The sequence below is a fragment of the Falco biarmicus genome, chromosome 12 (assembly GCF_023638135.1).
Source record: "Falco biarmicus isolate bFalBia1 chromosome 12, bFalBia1.pri, whole genome shotgun sequence".
In the NCBI taxonomy this organism is placed as follows: Eukaryota; Metazoa; Chordata; class Aves; order Falconiformes; family Falconidae; genus Falco; species Falco biarmicus.
The window spans coordinates 13,915,978-13,942,087 of record NC_079299.1 but is presented as its reverse complement, the minus strand read 5'-3'; the positions used below and the strand labels follow the sequence as shown (position 1 = coordinate 13,942,087).

Sequence of the window (26,110 nt, the reverse complement as noted above, 5' to 3'; positions counted from 1 at the left end):
CTTCTGCTAGACTCACTCAATTATCTAGCATCTGAACATTACAAATTCAGAAGCGACTCCTGCAACACATTATTCCACTGTATCACTTTAATGTGTGCGTATCAACAGAATTACGTGTTACATAACAGAGCAATTATACAGAAAAGATAACTATTATATAAATAACAAAGACAAGACTTAGGTATACTTGGTCACAAATTGTGTTGGGACTCATATTGTAAACAGCCAATAAAATCTGTTTACATGCTTAAGGCATTTTGTAAAGCCAAATACTATGTTTTAGGAAACATTTACTTAAAAGACATAGCTACTAAACTATTGTCCAATTGCAGCTGAGAGGCATTTATCTATATGAGAAATAATAAGGAGTTAGTTTACAATAGGATTTTCAGTTCTAAAACACCATAAAATCTTTTTTCCCAATCCTATTTTCTTGAATTTAACAAGATATTTCATCCATGATGTAATTTTCAACCTTTGTGATGACTGCCATGAACATTTTCTCCCTTAGGAATTGCAAAATTAAGCACACAGATATAATACACCTGTTAAAATGTCAGCTCTTCAGAAAAACAATAGCCCTCCCTTCCCACCTTCATTCAATTATGTGTTTCATTTCAGAACTGTGAAAGTGAGGGAAAGACAGCTTAGCTCAGTGCCAAGCCTGCTCCCACTGTCCTACACTCTTATTTAGAAGGACTTCTACCTTTACCATACAGTGCCATTTTCCCTTCACAAAGATTATTAATGAACTTCAGCAAAGAAAAGAAAATAAATCTGAGCTCTCAGAGTCAAGCAGAATGAGATTGCTGTGAAAATGTTTCAATCAACTTCAGTCTTAAATAAGGGAATTCCTTTGGCTCAAACCCTAACCTTTTCACAAAGCCCAACTTTAACTTAGTACAAGAGGAAATCTTTTTCCTTGAAAGAAGCTCTCCAAGAAACGTGCAAAAAAATTTCCAAACCTGCAGAACTAGCAATCAGTGTTAGAATCAATTTCATTTCATTACCCTGCATTAGAAATCAGCAAATTACAGCTTTGCCGCCCCATAGTCTGATACTTCAGTACCAAAATCAGTGTAGTTAGAACATATTGGAAAACATTTCCTTTACTTTTCAGAAGTGCCAAAATACCTAATATGTCAAAATAACTCCCAGTAGTGCACTTTAAAAGCTATGAGAACATAGACTTCACACTGCTCACCATAGAAGCAAACCCCAGCTTTCCAAAAATTCTCAGGGGAATCAGCCACATAGCTGCTAATGAATTTCACCAGAAATTGTGGAAAAGTTCTGAAAAGTTGTCGCAACTTCCCCAGATGCTTGTAAAATCCTTTTCAAAACACATTGGCATGAGAAATCCTACCTGGTATTAGACCAAGAAAGATTCTCTTCTGTCAATATCTTTCCAAAGAATGGCACCGAACAAGAAAGCATAGTGACTTTCAGCCAGGTAAAATGTATATGTATGTTAATTAGATGTATCAGCTACACACACTTCCCCCTCTAGCTAATCTTCCAAACCTACAGAAAGCAGTTATGTCTACCCATGTGAAAACACAGTAATGCAGAAGTGTGCTACTTTTGTACTTACAAAGTCTTGTCGAATGTCATTGAAGTCCTTGCCATACTTTTCCAATGCCTCTTCAAATAAACTAGCCTCTGATGCTGACCACTCTTCCATTTCATCTCTACACAAGACAGGCCCTCCAAGTGGCACTAGAACACTGATGGCACTGCTCAAATCGTAGTTGTGCTTATGCAGTGTATCCATTGCATGAAACTAGTGAGGAGAAAATAAAAACCATGTTTAAATAGACAGTAGTCCATTTCAGTTAATGCAAATTCAATGTAGTATTTTCTATAAGCTATTCAAGAAGCCTCAACTAATGCTAAATTTATAATCTATATTGATATCATAGGTTTTCTGCTGTGGAACATCAGGAAAATAAATTGTTTCTTACTTAATTTGGGAATGAGAAACATACAAGAAGCCTTTCTGATTCAGCATCCCAAAAGACCCCATCATCACAATCATAAATTGTTGTGCTGAAGGAGGTATTAAGAGGTATAAAGTGCAATAATGCATGTGACCGTGTAACATCAGTCTCCTACCCATCCGTCCCACCACAGTGATGAGCTGTAACTGTAGCACTCAATCTCTCAGACAGCCCTAAACTCATCTTTATGAAGGGGACACCTGAAACCTTTCAAGGAAAGAACACTCTTGCATTATGTGTCAGTGTAGCACTTGCAGAGCAATTGCAGTTGAGCTCCCATACACAAATGTACTGCAAATAATGAAACCTCCTTGTCTTTTCCCACCTCCTATGAGCGGCTCAAGTCTTTCTCCAGCTTTCTGTATAACTCTTTGAAAGCTATCAAGCACAAGATTCTTGAACTGTTTCATCTGCAAGAAGTAATGTCACTATTATCACGCATGATGTCATTTTACTTCTGTTTCAAGTCAAATTCACCAGCTGCGAGAAAAAGCCACGGTTAAAATGAAGTATTCTGATACGGAAACATGTAACATAATGTCTAAATCCACAATCTCTAGATCAGAGAATGTCCAATGAAACCATTGTCACTGTTTATCATTCAGGCAATGAGGGAACCAGGCCTAGAGAACGAACTCTTATTGTTTATGTGCTACCAAGGCTTAACTTTTTGTTGAAATTGCAGCCCTTGTGGAGAAGCAGATATATTTTCTGACCAGGTGCTAAATCCGGATCTATTCACTGGTACAAACTTTTTTAAGAAAGACAAAATAAATTAATAAATCTGGATCTTGCTTTTACCTTATGTTTATTTTTCCATCTGTAATAAACAGATTCCAAAAAGCAGTATTTGATATTACTGAAGAAAAGATAACGTAACGAACTCTGTGGATAAATACTGTCTTCACTGAGCTGTTCTGTGACCGCAGACCACTAACAAGTTCCCATGATAACAACTCTTTGCTTTCCGTAGGCTTGTTAAACTCACTCACTCCTGAGAACCTCCTTTTTATCTGCTTCACCCAAGGATGACAGGACTGCAAGAATCAACTAGTGCATACCTGATACCTAAGGAGCAAGAGGCTGGGAAGACCTGGCATTGCCTTTCCCAAACAGGAGCTTGAAGAACAGAGGAAGAACCACCCTTCTGTAAGAACTCTTGCCCTGAGCTTACTGTCCAGCACAGACAAGGCGTGCCACCAGAGGAAATGTATTAGCCACACAGATAGAGGGAACTTCAAGGCCAAAATGAAGCAGAAAAAGGAAGAAACTATCCACCAAAAGCTAAGGAAAGGTTGCATGGAGCTGGGAAGAAAGAGAATGACAGGGCATGCTGCAAACAAGCTGCAACATACAGTTCCCAAATCAGCTGCAATTTCAATAGTCAGTTAAATTAACTATACTGAACCGCCTCCCAGCAAAGCACTCAAACTGGAATCAGTACAGATTCTGTAATTCAGTAATATTTTAAGCATGTTTATCTTAGGAGCCACATATATGGAAGTCTAATAAAAATCATTAAAATGACATCATTCAAAATGCAAAGGAAAAACCTGTTCATACTTTTCATTTTGAAGAGACATCCAACACCAGATTTACATCCTTACAGTAAAGTAGCACGGGCTCTCCCAAACAAGCCCACCAAAAGGAGCCAGCGATTCCATCAACCTGTTTTTCTTTAATGGCTCCCATCATCAGCGCATGCACTAAGCAATGTTTAGGAATCTGAACACAAGGAAAGTCTTCCCAGTTTCTTTCTCTTCTCAGAGATCAATTTTCATTATGAAATAAACCACTGCCTCTGAGAAGGTCAGAAATGCAAGTTTCAGTTGGTTGGTTGTCTCACAAGTCTTTATCGCTGTAAGAAAACAACGTTTACTGTACATAAGAAGGTAAACACACATTGTTTCATGTCTTTCAGTAGGGTTGGTAGTTTCTTGCCTTGTCTCATTACCTTCCCCATGTTTCCGAAATAAGGAAGCCTGAAAGCAGCCTCTCACTGTTAAGGTGCAAGATCTCCCTGATGTGTACATCCACCCTGAATTTAAGTCATGTTTATAACCTCTGCATTTATTGTTGGGGTTTGGGTTTTTTGCGGGTATTTTTTTTTTTATTATTATTATCAGTCTGTCTATTGTCATCTCTAATTGAAACAACTACTTAGAAATACTGGAAAGCCACAGGTGTGGTGTACAGAAAGCCCATTAGTAGCACTTCAGGTGCAAGGGTTATCTGCCTTGCATTAACAATACCAACAGTATTATTTTCTTAGTGCTACGCACCTACATCCATCCCAAAGCATAAATGATACACACCACAAATTCTACAAACGTCTGTACTAACTTTAACTGCTGCTCAAAATATGCTCCCAATTAACATGGGAACGTCTGAAAGAGTAACTACTATAATGACAAATATGTCTTTTCTTAACTTAGAAGGAAGCATATTGCCAAAGACCAAAAGAGAAGGGTTTTAAAAAGCTGAGGGGGTAGGAAAATGAGAACAGGCAGACACAGTAATTAAACTGGGGTGGCTCCCCTGGTGCCTCATTGTAAGATATGCCTTTCATTAAGTGTAATGGAACTTAATGGATCATTTGCAATGGAGAAACATTTATACAGCACTCAAACACTAAATGTATCCCTTTATTAGCAGCACTGCACATACACTTCCAAACAAGAAGAAATTGCTATAAGGATGAATGTATTAATCACTGAATACAGTAAGAAGGATGTGTAGTGTGTGGGACTTGTTAGAAATCATTAATCCAATGAAATCTTAATAAAATCAAAAATGTTAAAGAATTATTTTGATGCAAAAAGTAAAGCATTTCATGTGAACAGAATCATGTTAAGGTCATTATCAGCAAGAGTGAAACAGAAGGCTCATTTTGAGGATTACTGAAAACACTGTATCTTGCCACTGCCTTTACTATACTACTGTAGGCCAAGCTACATTAGTTTCCTATTTAATAGCCTTTGAGTACAGTGCAAAACGTAAGAAATAAAATATTTTTACCATCATACTAATGAATATATTTTATCTGGACTACAAAAGCTGCCCTGCTGAATCACACCAGGCAGCCATCTAGCCAAGCATTCTCTGACAGCAGCACCAAGGGATGTTACTCGGAGAAAATATGCAGGTAAACCTAACCAGAATCGGAATTCAATTCCCATTTCATTCATCAGCATCTACAAACCCTGGTAATCAAGAATGCTAGATGGCACACCTCTCTCCATACTCCTCAGTACCCATTTATGGACCCATGGTCCGTAATTTCTCTAACCCCTTTTTTTCAACCTGTTGATTCTGTCTGTTCCCACAAAATTTTGTGTGACAATTCCAGGGGCTCTCTAGCCACTTTATAAGGCAGTACCTTAGCTATTTGAAACTGATCTGTTCGTTTCATCAAGTGTTCTCTAGTTCAAATACTCAAGTATCCAATGAATAGCAGATCTGTTTTAGCTTTAACTATCGCCTTCATGATCCTGTACACAAATACTTAATACACAGAAACTGCTGATGTCTTTGGAAAACTAAGTCAAACTTGATTCTACAAAACAGTAAGATTTTTTTTTTTTTGCTCTTATGGTATTCCTGGCACACTTTTATTACTGTAGTATATCTCATCATCTCAGCCAATATGAATGTCCAGAGACAAACCTCTGGTCTGTAACTGGTATTTTTTTAACTTTCTCTAAAAGATGCAGCTGCTTACGTTACAGTGAATACTTTAACAAACTAAGGAAAGATCTTAAGGATATCCTTGGTATAATATTCTTCAAAAAGTTGCTTACAGAGTCAGGCTGCTTATCCTTTAGAAAACTGACTGACACACACATCTAGTAAGTACAAAATATTACCTAAACAGTTTTCAATCAGCTTTATTACCACACACTTTACATCACAATATTCATCAACTATACAGAATGCATCCTTATACAGTGTGTATTATCTACTCTGCTGTGCAAATTGTTACATACGAAGATACTGTATTTAAACAGATTTCAGCTAAAGTCAAGCGATTTACATAACCATTACAAGGGCAGCGCCAATAAACTTATGGAAAACACGGGATTATCTACCAATACACACATGCACCTCGCACACAGGTATCCAAAGGAAAACGGCTATCCGGAGGACAGGGACTCCCGAGTAACAGGTACTGTTGAATTCACAGGTACAAAAAAAGTTGTAGGGTTTTTAAAAAGCCACCTACCAGTGTGATGTCTCGGGAAGCAGCAGCTGCACTCATGTGTAGACTAGGTTGCCTGACAGAACTGCTGCAGTCCAATGCTCGAGCAAACGTGCCAACCGCACTACAACAGAGCAACAGCAGACAATAAATACACAGGAAGATATAACCTCTTTTTTATTATCAGACTACCTATAAAAGTCACAAACTGTTACTCTTAAGATTTCAGATCTTTACTAACAAGGGAAAAATTGATAAAGACAAATCACGACACACTGCAGTAAAAACTTTGATCTTCTCCCACAAAAGTAACAACCAAAAAGAACAACAGCACAGAAACAAAAGATACTCAGAGAATTCTAACGTACCAACTTTTTCATGTATCGATTTTTTATTAATTATGAAATCAAAGATCCTACTCAGTTTGGGTTTTACAGCTGCGACTATTATTAAGAATCCGCAACACCGTTTAACAGATTACAATACAAATAAAAAATGGGGTTCACCACGTTCCCATGAGGAAATTAATAACATTTTATTTACCTCAATACTGCATGCACTTCCATTAGTGAGGCAAAGAAAGCACATTAGCTTAGTCTAAGGTACCTCCAAAATCATATTTTTGTCACAGGTTTTAAGTAATAATGAAAAAAATGGATTTCTCACCCTACTTAATAAAAGCATTCCAGCATTATTGAAATGGGCATGTTTCTCTCCAAATCTTTACCTGTTTTTCCCCCCCACTTTTGTTGATGAATTATACATGGCAATTACTATACTCACCGGAGCAACAAAAGGGAATAGAGATGGAAAATTAGCATGATAGTGACTGCTTTAAACTGCAAACTTTTCTTGGAAGCATATCCATATACCATGCACAGTGAAGGGAAAGATGTGTAAGAAACATTGACTGGGCTCAACATACCACACAGGAAATGAGCAAAGATGCAGCAACACGTGAGAAAGATTATTAATTAATAGAACAGAAGTTGCTCCAGTACCTGGAGTTGCATAATGACCCTTGAGGTACATTATGTCACCATGACATTAGAAAAAAATTTGTTTGTTGCAGTTATGACATGATGTAAGTCCTTCTAAATTCAAAGACTCAATTATTCACCTAACATTTTTAATACGGTGTAAGCCTCTGGACTAAAGGCTGGAGCCTCACTCAGCAACTACACTCCAAACAACTTTTAAGTGCAGAATTACACCAATGAGGAATGTCATTGACAGAGACCAACACACTGGAAGTGTCACATTACTGTGTACTATAAACCCAATATTCAACCATAATGTAATGCGGATCAAGGGTTTAACTCACTAAGTTGTATTATTGATCATGGAGAAACTGGTAGTAACATGTTACTGCAATTTTATCTTGAATCTCAAAACATTTAATACTGAATGCAAGTTTCAGTACTTGCTGCCAAAAACTTAAAAGACACAGCTAAGATTCAACAGCAGTGATTCACACGCGCCAGATACTAACTACTTAAATTTATAAAGGCTGTGGAATAAATGTTATACTCAAACATTGTTACACATCCTTTGCTCCCTCTTTGCAGAGATGGCAAATACGTACCAAGAAGACACACAAATATTCTATTTTCTTTTTTAAAAAAAAGGTTTGGCAGTACATAAAACAGTATTTGTCCACAAATCAGTCCCAAGAATAAGGCTCTATTGTGAACACATTTCCTGATAGTCAGTCAACCCCTTTAAACATGTTGGCATTGATAAGGGGTGTAGCTAAACAGTCTTTCCTGTGATCCTTCTGTCACTACTGTTCAAACCAGCAAAGCAGCATGCGGCATGACTGAATTTCCCTTCTGCTGCTACCTACTGGCTTCTTATCTTCCTCTTGCATAATTAACACTATTTTCTTTTGACTGTATGCTATGAAAATTACAGAGTATGTTCTCACAGTCACACTCTCACACATCAAACTTTTTAGGCTGACTTCAAGAGCCCAAGAGTATGTGAATTATGTTGCCTAGCATGTAAAGTCAAAATTAAGACACTTGAAATAAGCTTAGCTGTATAGCGTAAGTGGTAAACAGGAAAGAATTGATACACTAGTTGGTATTGATTGCAGTTCTGTACAGAGTAGGAGAGGATCACAACCATCAGAGAAATGCTGTGTGGAAGTGCAGGATACGTGAGTGCAAAACAAATAAGAATTACTATAAAATGCAGGCAGTGTGCCTTCCCCCCCCCCCCCTTTTTTTTTTTTTTTTTTTTTTTGCAGGGGGGCCAGAACAGGGGCATGTGTGTCTACAGCTGTACTTGAGATGAACATAATTTCCAGTTCACCTTTTCCTGGAAACTTTTGAAAAATAGTGATTTTTTCAGAGAATCCAAATACATGTAGGAATGCTAAAGCATTTGGCTGTTAAGTAGTAAATAGTATCAAAACTTGAGAGTGATATACAGTGCCCTGTATAATCTAGCCATGTAATCCAAATCAAAATTCAATATTAATTTCAGAATCATTAGAATACCTTAAATTTTATGTTTTTCCATTTAAAATACAGCCATGAGGAAAATATTTATACAAAGGTCAAAGATTTCCTTTGTCATTTTTCCTTGCATGATTATTTTGCTAATAATACCAAAGAATTATTTTTAAAATATTATGAAGAAAAAACTAACCAATGCCTGTTTCCAGAAGACACACTAACGTCTGCACCTACCTGCTACCAAAATAAGACACTGTTAAGCCAACACAGGCTGAAGTCAGACTCTATAGTTACCCATTTTTTCTTTTTAAACAGACATCTTTAAGGTGAATTTCCCATTAAGTTGGCAGAACCCTAAGAATAACTGTAAATATTTAACTGAAACTGTATTTAATTCAATAATAATAAACACATTAAAAAAATGTACTTAGTAAGCTAATCACAAATTAGTCATTCAATGAGTAATTAAAGTACCGAGACTTCAAACACAAACCACCACTCCCCACACCTGCCAAAATAAGCTACAGCCAAAAGGCAAAGGCACACAGACAGTGAATTACACAGGTGGCAGAGAGATGGACAAGATAAACAATTGGCATTATCAGCAGAGAGATCACCCTCTGCACAGGCTGTATTAGCAAGCAGGTATAAAAGCTTTAAGGGTTAGACCAAATGATCCAGTGTTACCTTAGTCAGGTTCTCCTTGTTTTAATTTTCTTAAAAGACCAGAACCAAAAATATTCTCTCAAAGACTTATAATAGATTTCAGCTGACAATAGTAGAAACATAAATCAAGATAATTCAGTGCCAGGACTGAAGACAATGGAATAAATCTACAAATTCAGTAAAACTCAACAACATCTGTGTCCAAAAAACCCTGACAGTGAGCTCTCCAGGGATGAAGCAGCTCATCATCCTTTTGCTGTGCCTGTACACCCTACATTTGGGCAAAACTTCAGATTAAGTACTGAATGCAGAAAATACATTGTTCCACATTTCTTATAGCTCAGGTCTAAGACATTAAAGGAAGTAACTATTTGAATTTTTGCGTAAGGTTAGTATTAGTGGTAGCCAATGAAATTACGAAGCAGTAAAAGCAAGAGACTGTCACAACACATTTCTAAAGATCCAACTGCTCATCAGAAACTAGTTCTGAAACGGGACGTTATTTACCAAAGAAAATACGGAACCACAGCAACTATGCATCAGGATGAAAACAGCCACTGGTTTCCCCAGTAGCAACAGCAGTCCAGCATCAAATCAGGGCTGGAAAGTTCTGGATCCAGACCAGTAACTCAATTTTCTTCTCCCCTGCATTCTCAAAAATCCAGCTGAGACAGAGATCCTTTTTAATCCGAGGATGTATATTTTAAAATTGTTCACTTTTATGCATTCTGTTTCAGTGATAACTGTAGTGGGTATACTTTGGACAAATCTGTTCAAAGTGAGCCACCTCTGCATATATACAAATCTGCAAATACACAATTTTCCTCACGTATTTGCAAACTAATGAATGAGACCTACACCTCACCTCAGAGTTAACGTTTCCGAGGGAAATAATTAAGTGGATCTTTGGTGGTTTCCTGTTTATTAGGAAAGCTCTTTGTTTCCCTTATTACATCAATGTTCCCCTTTACTGTGAGTTGGGAATGGTCCTGAAAGACGACCTCTTAGACTATCAGTAACAGCATTTTACAAAGAGCCAATTAACACCTGATTGCTCCTTAAAAAATTCATAATACTTAAAATCTTGGAAAGAAGAAGAAAAAAAAAATCTTCTTCAGTGGAGATATGTCACCAGCACATTATTAATTCAATTTGGAAAATACCCCTGAGATTTTTACTACTGGATAATGCAAAATCTGACATGAAGAACATATTCAAAATAAAATGATGCAGTTCCAGAAGACACATTTTCCTTGCATTCCTAAGCAACTGCCTGTACAGTGCTATGCTCCGTTATTATCACTTCAGATATTTACAGTGCAAAGGGAGATGACATGATAAACACAAAAAGTCACCTGCCATGACTTTTTCTCTGACAGACTCTCAAGGTTAGGGTAGGGAGTGGCATTACATACAATGTTCCCCACACACCACAACTAACCTTCAGTTTCATTACTAAATGACATGGAAAATATATGAAATCTTTATTATTCAACAGAAATAGAATCTGATACATACAAGTAATTAATTCACAGGATATGATTTAAGCGATCATCTGTATACCATCCTGCAATTTCACAGTCACAGAGGAGATTTATAGCCCCCAAAAAGCAGGTCCATGAAAACGCTCCTGCATAAAATTTTTCTTTATAATACAATAGATCACAATTCATAAAAAACTATGCAAAAAAGAAATTCAGCTCCAAGTCTGAATTACTTCTTTTCAAATTAATTTGCTGAAGAAGAAATACAGCATCACAAAATGCACAAAGGAATAAACATGTATTGGCCAAGCATGACAGACAGGCAGAAATGTAGTATTTTTGATATTCCTAGTAAACTTGATGTGAACATATTTTTCCTTTTTACTGCCAAACCATCTGCCTACTATTAGATGCTGTATTTCACCTTGCCAGCAAACATCTAATTTTGCAAGTGCAGCATTAGCATCAAGATTTTTCACAATCTTTACTGCATAATTTTATGATGCAATTCTGCCGTAAAGTTTCACTACCTTTTTAATGACTCACATTCCTCTTACTTCTCACCACCCAAAGAGATCCAGAAGCACAGTACTACTGAAGCTTTCAAACCAGTGACATTCATGTATTTATTTCATTGATGAGCTTTGGGAGTCCTGTCTCCTGCCACTGACTACACTGAATTATCTGGCAAGAATGGAGTATTACTATTTGAGCACACTTTTAAGTGTTTTTACTTATTGTTCTCAGTTGATGAGTATTCTTTTCCTCGGTATAATAAAAGACACATTGCCTGTTGAAGATGCATCGTGTTCCTTTCCTCGCTCTAGAATAAATTTGTGTAACAAATACATCTCCAGATATACCAATATACCATAAGCACTTATAACTAAATCAATAGTAACCAACAGAAAACGAATATAACCACTGTCTTAGAGAAAATGATAAACTGGGAACAACACAGGAAGGATCAAGCTCTAATTCAAAATGACTAACATGCAATTTTCCATTCTCCTGTGATTTTACATCAAAAAATAAGAACGCATTCAAACGAAAAGAAGTTATATTAGCCAGAGGTATGCAATGCCATTTTAATATCAAAGAAATGAAAGAACAAAATTTTAAGGTAGAGATGCAATGCTTTAAGGCTATTTTAATTAGGCTTTCAAATGCTGGTTTAGCTGGAAATAAGTTGAGACCACAAATGTCTGGAAAACAGCATGATTTAGAGAGATATTCCTTCCAGAAGACTATGTTGATAATGTAGTTAGATGCAGCAGAATAAAAGAACTAAGTTGTTAACTGTTTCACTGCATCATACAGTGCAGAAACAGAACTACAACGTACCAAAAATGTATCATGTAATGAATTAGCAGATAGAAAGAAAACAGAAGTAGGGGGGAATAAAAAAAAAAAAAAAAAAAAAAGGGGGGGGGGGGAAGGGGGGGGGGGGAGGTGGGGGCAGGGAGGGGCTCAGGTCTAAAAGGTCTAAAGCTTTCAGCACTTGTCCACACTGGTGCCCGCAACTCCTAACCACATCTCAGTCTGGTCAGGACTCTTTTCAACTCCTTAACAAACTTAAAAAAAAAAAAAAAAAAAAAAAAAGACACACCTATTATGTCTATTATACACACAATAGGAAAGCTTCTATTTCCTAATACTATGCAACTTGGAATAGTTAGAAAGAGAACATGAGATCTCACAAGGAAATGAAATGCTCCTTGTATATTAGGAATGACAGAGACTGAAGACTGGAGAAAACAGGGTGCATCAGTATCAGTGTTTTAGTTCAAATTAGGAATGGAGCTTCAAAACAATGGTCCCCAGCATCTTTATCTACTGCACTTTAACCAACATCAAACGGCATCTTGTAGCATACAAACTGGACTTCTGTTAAGTTCAACAGTAGTTCCACATACTCATAGGTATTTAGTCCACAGGACCAGAATAAAGTTAGCCTGAAACCAGAACTGCTCAAAATGTGCACGCTGTGGATGCTAGGTCCCCAGCACCACACACTGCAATTCTACAAATACTGTACTATTTGCTGACATGGGGAGATCCAAAACTGATGTTGCAGCTTCTCAGAGTCCTGTTCTTTGAAGCTAGTAGACACAGAACTGTTGCCAATATACACAAGAGAACAAAAACTGGTTGATTAAGCTGTTTTGAGTGGAGTAGAAAATGGTGTTGGAATTGCTGGTGAGTGACAGCGAAGTACCCAAAAGAACAACTCAAAACCAGAATACATTAGTCTGATGCCTCAAGCTTTCCTAACAGATGCTTTTGCTAATTCAAGCAAAAGCCCTTGCCCAAAAGTATGCTTCAGTAGTAGCAACGAAGTACTTTAAAAACTTGTAATTCCACAGAGTCAAGCAAGACTACTTAGGGAGCTCAAGGTTAAGGATCCTTCCACTCAGGTACTGTTACAGTTTTTTCCCCCAAGATCTTCATAGTTTTTTCTGGCATTGCTACCTCCAGTTTCTGGACTGGACAGGCGTACTCTACTAATTTATATCTAGCAAATTACTGCATACTAGGGCTTAGTGACAGGCCCGGACTGCCCAAGCAAACATATATAAACCTAGAAAAAAGGCCCCTCGTTCCTGAGACAGTAAACAAACCTTGTAAGACTGGGAAACCTACATGCCCGAGGACAAATATAAATGTTCTTGCAAACAGACAACACAAACAGAAAAAGAGAGTATTTAAACACCTTCTAAAAAACCAACAGAGAGCACCTGTGTGATTGAAAAAGCTAGAGCCTAGAAGGAAAAAAGCAATTTTTCCTTCAACCAGAGCAGACTGAAAAAACTGAGAAGGAATACTCGATGCCTTTGATGCAGCGTGTGAAAAGGACCACATGAAAATGCTTTTACAATTTCAAACAAAGATAGCATACACACACTTAACCAAGAATCACATACAGGAAAGCATTTAGGAAAAAGTTCTTATTGTCAGAATTTCAAATTTGCAAAACTGAACATAACCAGAGCAATACCATTCTCACTAGAAACCCAGCAGGCACAGCCAATGCCCAGTGAACTGCAGTTAGGCCACAGCAGAGCTATCTTCTGTGTCTGTAAGCACAGTGTACCAGACCATAATACCAACTCCACTGTTACTCAAGCAGCATTTACAGGTCCAATACAATGACAGCCTTCACCTGCAAGCAGACAACGTACTAAGTTTAAAGCTGCCACAATCATCGCTGGAGAACTTTCTCCACAAATTCGTGAAAAATCTCTTTCAAAAGCACTTAATGCAACAGAAACGTTACCTTGCAGCCTGCAAATACAAGTACATAGGAAGCTGGAAATAGTTTCTGTCAGTTCAAAAGTGGCTTAAAAGATGGAGTTTTGTGGAAAAACATCAATAAAGTGGTACCTGAGCAACACTTGATTATACAGCTAGTCATTAGTGATTGCCTCCCACAGGACGTTGGAGAGTTACAGTTAGTCAACTATAACCAAGACCCATTCCCACCACAACAGAAACCTCCTCTACAGGCATTCATCAACTTGTAGACAAATGCAGTCTTGGTCAGGGTACAGCACTGCAAAGGATGTTTTAATGTGAACAAGGGAGAAGAATTTTTTTTCTCTACAAATTTCATTTTTTTTCTGTCACTTCCCAGTAGACCACTTACTGGCACACTCCTCTGGGAACATTTTCGGCTTTGCAGTATACTACTTCAGCTCCCCAGAGTGGCTGCAAAATGGGGAGTGGAGGGATGCAAAGGCAAAGAATGGACTCTTCAAAAATGCATGCAATCTTCATGCAGATAGTTTTTTAGGGTACCCCATAACCAAATGATGATGTCTGCCCATACATGTCCAGGTATTATATTGCTGGTGATAGAAGTAGTTCTATTTTCTGGGCTCTGTTCTACAGAGCACGCACCAGGCATTGTGATCTTCTGAACAGATGCACATTAACACCCTCTGGCTTGTGTGGAAATTCAACAGGGGCAGGCAATTTTTGCTACTGTACAGAAAGGATACAGCACTCAAGATAGGGGAGAAAGAAGAAACCCAGGTGGATCAGCACCTGAATTGTAAAACAATAAATTGGCAACCTATTTCACCATACATATAAAGCCAGAAAACGTAAAGCAACTTCTCTATTTCCTTCCTGAAATGCTTTGTTCAAAGGGAGAAAGAATAAAAAACAAAACTGGAAACAATGTAAAAGGATTATACGCCTGAGAAGATTTGAGACTGCGCTTTGCAACCAGGTTACAAGAAGTACAGGAGATGGAGTGAATCAGGATAAAATCCCTACATTAGCTGTGATTAACAGTTCTCTGCATCAATAGAACAGTACCTTTGTATTATATCTGGAAGTATGAATCACAGGACAGGTGAAACAGACCGTATCTTATGAGTATAAACGTGTCCTTTAGTAAGTATAGAGTTTTGAAAGCTCGTGGTGTTGGTTTGGGTTTTTTTTACGTAGAGAAATAATTTTTAAAGGTATTTATGAATATCAAGGGCTTTGATGTTCCTCATAAATCTGCATAATCATATGTTAATTTATAAAATTGAACTGACCAGGTTTTTTTCCACTAATGAAATGCATCACTTCAAAACTTTTATTTCAACATTCATCCAAAATAATTGCACTGTATATTATTCAGCTTATATGCAAATTGGCCAAGTTCTGCATCTGTTTCATTTGTTAACATTTTACTTCTACTCTTAACTTTTATTTTACACTATAAAATTCCAAGTACTATAATACAAGACTGAAATATTAGCACTGAAATCCTGTTTCATTGACTGTGAAGGGACAACAGACGGATGTCTACATTTAAAGTATCCAATTCTACTATAACCTGAAATATAGGGAATGTGACATTATTCCAAAACTCTTTTTCTCTCTTCTGTAATGTTACCTTCAAGAAATATGCAGGCGGCTATGGTCTGATTTTCTCTTTTAGCTAACTGTGAGAAAGAGAAGGGCTCACAAAATGGCAAACGAGTAACGCAATATAGGGGAATAAATAGTCAGTAGGAAAAGGAAAAGGAATTTTTTTTTATTAGAGGATTTTAATCTTACCGTGCTACAACTAAAAACTGGTCAATCTGACGGTCAGTAAGGGGGCTATCTGGATCCCATACTTTTACTTCCAGCTTTGCCTGTTCTCTGTCATCTAATTCTCCTGTCAAAAGGTAGATGGGACAAAACACTTATTACTCACAATGTTTTTCTCTGTGTATTTCTTGTACTATGTTTAAGAGAGACATTGTACATTTTTAAAAACACACAGACACAGAGTACTTAACAATCAGCAGTTATCCATTTAAATTCCAAAATACAGCATCAGTAAAATACATTATCTTCCCTTGACAACAGCATTTCAAGTTAAGGAGGCATTCTTAGGAGGCGCAGTATTAAAGAACTTTAATAAAATGTGATTTTAAACTTGAAACCATAACCTAAGCAACCAGTGGTTTCTTTAAATTGCTTCTCAACTGTATCAAAGTTACCATTTCACTTAAGCCATACTAAAATTAATTTTACACTTAACCAGCTTTAGCAATTAAATTCTATCCAATTTGTATTCTATGCCCCCAAAACAAAAAATATAAAAAAAATACTGCCTACTACATTTAATTATTTTTTCACCTCTTGCTCTTAGCCACTACATTATCTGTATTGTTAACACAAATCATACTATTAAAATTGGTATGTATGTTGACTAGTTATATCCTCTTATAAAATAATATATAAGGCTACAGCACAAGAAAGTTACTATATACTACATCATCATTTCCCAACTTCATTTGTCTGAACGGAACAATTTGTGTACATGCACCTGGCTGAAACAATGGTGGCGGTTTCCAAAATTTAAATTGTTCTGTGTTCATTACTACATGAGTATGGCATTTGTACTGTTTGGAAGAACAGTGAAGTGTGAAGACACTACAATGATTCATGTTTATACAGAAGCCTAAATCTTGTCTTTACTACACCAGTAACTTCTACTGCAAAATGAGAAACATTACAAAGGCACCACATATTCTACTAGTAGAGAAGATTTACCTGTGGAATGTGGCCAACACATTTGTGGCAACAATGTATGGCAACAGCAAAGTTAAACTCATTGTCGTTCCTTGGTATTTTAGAATATAAGCATGTTCTTCCTTCAGTGAATACGTGAAAAATTCCAGCATTTAGTTGGCTGCCGGTACTTGTCTCTGACTTTTATGAGCTACTACAAGAATACAAATCTGTTCTCAAATACAGCCATTCCGTTTCCTTTGAAAATCTAGACTGTGTAGGTAACTCTCTGAGCACACAGAAGATCATTTTATCTGTACTTGTTAAAACTTCGTGAAAACAGCAAGTCTATAAACATGCACAATTATCATCAAGGCATGAAATAACCTGTACACTTGAAAGAGTCTGGAAGCAGACTGCAAACCAAACACTGGCTCTTCCAAAATCTGATCATATATGGTGAGTCTCTCTAGCACATTCATTCTGGAAGGAAATGAGAATGTGGCATATATTTATCCTTACCAAATACACAAGTTAGAACTGCACCATGCTGCCTGGCTAATGTTTTAGGAACAAATTTCACAGTCACATTCTCAGAAAAACCCAGTAAGCTACTTTCTTCTGATACACAGGCAATAAAGAATTCCCTGCCTAATGGGACTTCTACTTAAGCTAATTCAAATCCAGTACTAGAGACAAACTGTTAATTTCTGGCAGCCTTGAGGATGACTTTAGGTCTGTAAACTTATTTAATGGACTACACAACTGTCAATACATTCATTTTTTCTATCTGTGACAGACACATTGTGGGTCATGTTCTACATTTTACAATCCATCTCCGAGCACTTAATTTCAATTTGTTAATATATAGTTTTTAAATATCTTTAATGTTAGTTAACTGTTTCAGACATCATATCCTGGAGATCATAACAATACTCAGGCAGGGTATACTTCTCACAAAGACAGAACGTCATAAAACCACAACACAGGTATTCAGCCAAAACATGTCACTCTCCTGAATCAAGTTTGCAAAAATATTACAAAAATTGCAATACTACACATCTTACTTCAATTAGAGGTAAATTTTGCTACTAGAAAACGTTGTAAAACTTGATAAAGGTAAATCTGAAATATTGCCAAACAGTATTTTAATGGTAGTAGACATAAATACCATATGAGCAACGAAATACTACAAGAATCCAAATACATATAATGTAATATTTGCAATATTAAATATTACTGCAACAATGGTAGACAGAGAGGTTTCCAGAAGATATGTGGTATCTGCCAAACCGCACTTTAAAAAAACGCTTCATTCTTAATTTTCCACTTAAATGGCAGGATATTATCACTTAAACAGGAAGAAAAGTAACCTAAACAGATCAAATCATGGAGGCAGTCAAGTGGTGCTGTAGAGATCTTTGAAAAGTTGATTTCAGGGATAAAAATTCTGTTTACTTCCTTTGAATGTGCTGAAAGAATCAGTATAAGAGGATCACACAAGATAAACTGATATTTTTTACAGAGGTCTCCTTTCAAAATAGTAATCCTAAACCCCACCCCACCCCGTTTTCCTTGAGCTGTCTGTCCTTAGTTATGCCTGTACCTTAACTATAGGATTTTTAACATAGCAAACCCCTTAAGACTAGGATGCAATTTCTCTGCTAACACCACAATTATTTTTTATATCGTTGAATGTGACACAGAACTGTAAGACATTCAAAATGAACAGGTATCAAAGTTGCCACATTATTAATTCTTTATATTGCAAATACCAGGAAATAAACTGAACTTTCAACATTTTCAGTGTTGCATCTGGAAAGGTTCTCAGGTCCTGGTTTTACAAGTGTTACCTTCCCTCACCACCACCAACATACCAATTACAGCTTCTGAGAAGCGCTAGATTATTTTTTTGAATGGTACAACACACCAGTGTATCCAATTTATTTTGAGTGCTGCTTGTGATTTTATTATAGCCAATATAATCCTGAAGATTAATTTTACTGGAAAATATTAGTAGATGGCCGGAAATATGCCTGGTTTTCTCCTTATCAATCATTCAATACCTTACTTCTCATAGTTATCTTCTAATAAAAAGTAAAATATTTCTTTTCTTAAAAAAAAAATAAAGAATTAAGTTTTGCATTTCAGTTAGTTATTCTAAACAAAGGAAAGCATGATAAAGCCCCCAGAAAAGTGTAAGAAACCAAATGCAATTTTTAACTGAATGTAATTAAGATGAACTACAAGAAACGAAAGCCCTACTTAGTCTTTCAGACTTGACTTCCTCCAGATAAATATACCCAAGGTAATTAGTACATTAGATTCAGCATAATTCTATGTTCTCCTTATATCCAACTAGAAAAAAAAAACTTGCAATATGAACTATTAACATTTTTCTGAGAGTGCAGCTGTTTTAATTTTACAGGTATGTAACAGTGTAGCAATATAGTATCCATTTAAGAAACTGAAATATGAAATCTGTAAGAGCTGGATTTTTAAAATATGGTTTTCAGGTAGACAATGCCAACTCTGCTTTTAATGACAAACAATTGATAAGGTACCTGACTGAAAAATAGCCAGGAGAACAGTTTTTAGAGATGCCACTTTTGTCAGGTACAATGTCTTTATTTTTATATTTTGCACAATGAACACTATTTTACAAAATATCTTTTTATTCTCTTTTTCAAAAAGTAATTTAGCAGTCACTTCAATCCAAACTCATAAATGCAAAACAGAGGTATCAGCTGCTGGATCCTTAATCACATGGGACAGAAAATCTGTAGTTGTGATTTTTTGGTCACAGCAAGGCAGCAGACATATCCATGGACAGCAGATGGACACCACACCAATACTTTGTACTGCAGAGTTCCTCCTACCATGAAAATTCATTCACAGCTTGATACAATCTCTTGCAATCAGCTAGCAGTTTTGACTCATGCATCAATTACCCACTCACTAGATAACTAAGCACATAAACATGAAGGCATTTGCAGATGCTTATATTCTTAATACTTTGCATGTATCTAAGAAGTAAATTCAGTGTCTTCATCTCTGTGTTTCAGTTTTGTGCCTGTGAAACAGTACCCCTTAGCTACATTGCAAGGATGGGGAAGAGAGGTACTTGTCAGTTTTTATCTTCCCTTAGCCCAGTTCAGCATGCAACACAGTGAAATTTCTGTTACCGAAATACACGACCAGATTTAGTGGATATAGCATTCAGCAGGTTTTTGCCAGAACTCTTTGGCAATAGAATACTAACTGCAGGTAATCTTTAATGTCTTTCTAACACAGCTTCATATGCTAGATAACACTGTAAAAATAGGCAACTAATCACTGAAAATGAGGTTTCAAACCATGAACCACCTTCTCATGCTGCTATTTCAACTGTTTCCTCTAACTTACAGATGAGAAAAATAGCACCACATTGGATTTTCTCATACTGTCTAGGGATGAATAAAGTTCCAGATACTAAGTTTGTCTGTCTGAAGTAAAATCTCAGCTTTCTCCTTCAATGCAAAGTTCATTAGTTGCCCTCTAAAACAGCTAAAACAGTCAGCATATTCATACCGCATAAAATGAATTATACGTTTATACAGAGAGCTTAATTATCACAAGCTTTTGGCAAACAACCAATTGTGGAGGAATGTACATCTTAACTGAGAAAGCAGGTCACAAAACATTGAATTGCCACTGGGAAAATAAGTTTTACATTAGGTATAGGAGGAAAAACATCTTTCAGGTGGATGTACAAACTTTATCTAATGGCACTTAATGAGTTCAATTCTGCATAATTGAAATTGTGGTAAACTGGGAGCTGACTGCTGGTCTTAACTAACAGAAATTACAACTCTCTCACCATAAAAGCTCTGCAGACATAGAATTCTTATAACTCAATTTTTATTTATTTTTTTAATGATTTTTGATTCCCACCAGTACTGATAATCAAAAATCATCCAGAAAAAAAGTTCAAGAACTTACACTCAACTCTACAAAAAATAAAACTGAGTTACGTGCAAATAACTTCTCTGATTCAATTAACATGAGAAAGTTTAGATTATTTCAAAAGTGTAGGCAAAAGGAAAATTATGTTTACCTTTCAACTGCAGAAAATTCCCACCCTTAGCTTGCCTGACAGCTGTATATTCAAGATTTCAATTAGTCATTCAGATAAGGAGTGTAAGTTTAAACAAATCTTATGGTAAAACTGCATTTATGAACACAATGCATTTATGAAGACTAGAAATGAAAGACTATATAAAGACTACATGTATAGACACTACAAATGAAAGGTAACAGGTGATACAAACCCATCATGTCTACAGCAATTTAAACTGCTACTGAGCATTTTCTAAGCCAATAAAACATGCACAGTCCAATTGCCTCTTATCCTCTGCAGCTCTAGTCTATAAAAAAAAAATTCATTCTTCACTTGAAAAATCCCTTTTGAATTAAAACTGCCTCAAACTCCAATGACCTTAGAGCTGTCTCAGTGCTCTGCCTTACAGTGCTTATAAATCAATCAGTAGTGATCAAAAGACAAGACCTCACAAAGCACTCAAAAGAAGTTTAAATTCATTATGTATTAAATTCCTAGAAATAAAAAGAATTACAATTGGGCTCAAAATAAACTAAATCATAACCACGCAGTAACCAACTTCTCCATTATGCTTCATCAAGAATGGCTGCCTTACGGGAATGTCCTTCGCTGGAAGAAAGGAACAAACTAGGTTGCCTCTTTCTTAAAACCCTGCAGAACAGTAGATAAAATGTACTTCCACAAACTGGAGAACACAGAGGCGTAATGCCCTAAAATCACACCATTCCTCACTTTATAGCCCTTACATTAAGTCACATTTAGGTAGAATCCCCACTGTCACAGAAATAAAATAATAAAAAGTCAGCCCTTTCATTTTACCTTTTTATGGCAAATCTAAAGGCAATGACGTAAATTAATATACTGTATAAAACTACAAGGTCACCTGCAGTTCAAAGGCAAGGATAAGTATTCAACTATTGAAAAGGTACCTGAAAATTCACTTTTATTTTGGAATTATCTTATTGTACTCCTTTGGTATCTGTGAATAAATCTGAACAATGCGACCTGCACCAAGATACTCCATCCCCTCACCTCCAGCTTTAGATGATGTTTTGGTTGTTAGACACTGTGCAGTAGTCAACTCCTATTCCAATCTGAATACAGACAGACTGCAACAGTGTTTCTTATTTCTTGAAATAACAACACATGAGGTAACAGAGTTTTCAGGAAAGCACAGTGTAAACGACTCTGTATAAATAATTAACAGTACCACATTACATGTGAATATTAGCAGTATTTAGAACCCTTGTTTTAGAAAGGGGGATACCACAATGCAGAGACACTGCGTTCTTCAAAAAGACCCCACTAAATTAAAATGAAATTTCTGGTCCTGCAATTTAAAAAACAAAATAAAGCTTCATGTTATCAATATGCAAATTCCCTGGGACTATAGTATTCAAAAGATAAATAGGACTATTCATCTGCATAAATTTAAACAAAACACCATGTGGAGAAGAACTTTTTCTTCAGGGTGAAATGTATTTTGACTTACTGAAGTACAAAAGCCACATTTCATCTGCATCTGACACCTGTTTTTCATATTCTACAGAATAAATTTCAAAGAAAACTCAGACTTAAGGTAAAACAGCAAAGAAAAAAACCTGAACTTACAGTAAGCCTGTTTAGGCAAAGTCACTGAGGCAGGAAAAAACCAGTGAGGTCAATTAAACACTAAGATGTTGCTGCTTAAAAAGTGACTGAAGTGCTCACTGCGATACATTATTTGGGATAATAAGTATATACATGGCTCACAATAAATAGCTGGATCCTTCATAAGACTGGCTACCCGACAGAACTCATTTAGTATTTGAGCAACCTCAGCCAAGGCTCTATGGCTATTATTAACAAAATCTTTCCGATTATATACATACAGCAACCATGAAAAACCTTCCACACCAACAATGCAGCATGAACAATTCATGCTGCAGTGCAATCAGAAGGCAGAAGAGGAGACAGCCACTTTAACCATTTCCTTCGAGTTGTTGAAAAATAGGAGGTTCACAAACACAGGAATGAGAACAGATGCCTAAGCCTCCTCAAGAACCTGAAGACAGCAGGAAATCATGTCTCTTTTGTTATAAGAACTATAAATCTCCAACTGACTTCTCTTCAAGCATAAAGCAAACCTGAGAAAGCTAAACCTGCCTCCACAATCTGGGGCAGGGACAAGGGGAAAAAGCAAACAAACCACTCCAACAATCCCCAAGCAGAACAACCCACATACCTCAACTGCTGAGACAGTTTTTATAAGCTCTAATTGCCTAACTCTTCCAACTTGCCATCGAACTGTTAAGATAGAAGTTGTGAATGAAATAAGACTTGAAGCTCTGAAATTTCCATTACCACGTAATATTAGTATATTCTAAGTATAGTAAGTATATAAGGAATAAAAGAACCAGCTTAATCTACGTAACTGCTTGCTCGATCAAAATTATACATGCACTTATTACCTCAATTATTTGTATGAAAAGGCAGCAAATATTTTTAAATAACATTACTGAAAAGAATTCATAAAACACTATGTTTATAATGCAAAGCTTCCAATAAATATGGGAGTATTGCGTGCCATAAAGTAACAGAACAGATGCCTCCTCATGAGATTACAGTTGGGTTTCACTATTCTAAAACATATTTTTCATACATTAAATGAAAATAAAAATTTAGCGTATAAGGGAAGCATTTAATGAACCAGAAAATACAATACAGTAAATCTAAGCATCCAAAACTTTTATAATGTTAAAAATCCAAACAGTATGTAGATGAGTTTCTTATCTGTCTCTTTACTTGTAACCGCATTTAAGCTAAAATCTGGCAATTCCAATATTCCCAAACATTAACAGGCTTGAACTTCAAGTTTAATAGTTTCCATCTGATGTGTCAGGTCTACTAAAACAAAGGCTCTTACAACTGAGTTGCAGTAAGAAGCACAAAAACAGAGAAGACATTAGGAAACATCTCTAAAGGAATTCTTTCTTTTTCAAAGCAGAGAAAAGTTTTAGAAGTTTTCTTCTAAAGAAAAAAAAAAGCTTTGTTCTGTGTACATCATCCAAAATTTACAGAAATGGAACTGAATGCACAGCAAGTGCTACTTCTAGGTGCTCTCTGGGTATTTTCAGGTGTGCAGGAGGGACTCTGGGTTTTTATACAGATACTTTGAATATAGCTTGTAATTTTATTTATTAAAAAGAAAAAAAAAAAAAAAAGCAAGCTTTGAACAGAACATTTTTCCTACGGGCTGCTGCTTCGTCCATTTCAGAAACTCTAGTTCCTCTTCCTCACTATGTCTTAGTAAGAGGGTAGTCCTCTTCCTTGCCAATTCCAAACTCTGTACTTCTTTAAATGACCACAGAGTACCTAATTGTGTCAGATCTCTGCTCCATAAAGAACTCCCCAGAACATAGTGCCCTTCTTTTAAATCCAGATAAAAAGAGATAAGCACTCTGCACTAGCAACAGGACTGCAGCTGGGAGGGGACCATTTGCACGAGAAAAATTCCATGCAGCAGTACACAGCCATCCCTGTAACAGCCCCTCTAAAATGTAATTTAATTTAAGATTTTAATTAGCCCTCCAGGCTAATTAAAACAGGGCTTTGCAAACAGTTTGCCATTTCTGGTAGCAGGACTCAGTCAGGACTAGCAACCAGCTCTCTAGACAAACCTTTAAATGTAATCAATCCCCGCAACACCTGTCAGCCTCCTGATGCTTGTCTCCTTCCGTATACCTCTGCATGGAGACAAAAATCTCATTTCCCACTAACTGCAAACCAACCCTAACCCTTCATGCATCCATCATCACATTTCCCACTCTGACATGCCTGTTTTGCCCAGTGATCTTGAGGTCCATATGACTTCCTCAGCACTCAGAATCCTTACAGCAGGCACTATGAGCAGAGCCAGGTGAGCTGACAGAAGCTTCTGCCACGTAGAGGCAATTAATTAGCAATAAAACATTCTTCCCAGGCACTTTCCACTGTTCAGGTAAGTGCGTGCACACTGGTATTTGTGAATAGCTGCCACTCCTGACGCTGCCCAGGATAACACAGGGTGGGAATCTCTGTGCGCTCAAAGACACCCTTCAAACACCTGAACAACTTAAGACAGGTAGGAAAAGTTCAGAAGTTAACTCCCTCTACTATATACTTTCAAGCTGGTGGTTTTGGGCTAAATCTCAGAAATTACGCCATGTTTTTACAAGAGAAACAAAAATTTTAAAGGTTAATAGTTGCACTGTTAACTGAACCACATTGTGCATATGTTACACTTTTTCTTATACTGCAGTACCATAATCTAATTATACTCAAGAGCTTCTGGTAGGTATTAATGCTGTTAGCTTAACATTGATGTTTGCACTTCCTAATCTCTGGGTGTTCCTTTTATTTTTAGACTGAGATTTGCTAAAAGCTCAACATATTGTCTCAAGCCTTTATGGAAAAGGCAGCTGAAACGGAACATGCCAATGGCAACGTCTGAACACATACAAAGAAGTTACCTACTACGCAGCACCATCACCGGAGGGAAGGTGACCGAGTAGCAGTTTGAGGTTTCTCTTGCAACTTCTCTTAAATATGACTGTAGGTAGGCACAGAATAAAAGATGTGCCTTAAGACCATCTTTGAAGCATAGTGTTTTGATTAAAAACCTGTCCACTCACATGGCTGTTTAATAAGAGGCAAACTGCCAGTCCCAACTCTTTCTGTACAGATAAAATGATAATAACGACTTGCTCAAAGCGAAACTATGAAGGGTTTTTTTGTGGTTTGGGGGTTTTAATTTTGTTTTTTGAATATTTTGTAAGTTGACCAAGTACAGGAGGTGGATGCACCAGACAGCAGCTTCTGGCCATCATATGCTGAGAATCAGGTACCTTGCTCCTGGACTTGCAGAGTAGGGATGCTTGAAACAAGATACTCTGTCCAAATGCACACTTTCATCCTCTGAGATAAACCTTTTTATTATTGCTTTGTACTGAAGATCAAAATGTTAACCCACATTGGAAACAGAGTTGAAAATAAACAACTGCTGTATTCACAGAATAAGCAGCTGGAGAATGGATTGTTAAAAGCAGAGAAAGGACCTTCTTTAGTATCATACTAGCCAGAATTAGAGACAATGCTGTAGAATCAGTCTCCTGTTCTCCAGTGTAGCACAAGCAACTAAAAAGACGCTCAAAGTCTTTAAACTAGAGTCTAGGAAGACT

The 26,110-nt window shown here is 36.7% G+C and overlaps 1 protein-coding gene across 3 annotated transcripts in view; it reads right to left on the bottom strand.

Moving 5' to 3' along the window:
- The window catches only part of MTA3 (metastasis associated 1 family member 3), a 135,920-nt gene that overhangs the window by 67,732 nt on the left and 42,078 nt on the right, over nt 1–26,110 (bottom strand). For all 3 annotated transcript variants that reach the window (XM_056357434.1, XM_056357436.1, XM_056357435.1), the window contains exons 7-9: nt 15,869–15,971; nt 6,223–6,322; nt 1,595–1,783 (exon numbers count right to left, since the gene is read on the bottom strand). In XM_056357434.1, coding sequence (XP_056213409.1) covers nt 1,595–1,783; nt 6,223–6,322; nt 15,869–15,971 — 392 coding nt within the window. The remainder of the gene's footprint in view (nt 1–1,594; nt 1,784–6,222; nt 6,323–15,868; nt 15,972–26,110) is intronic.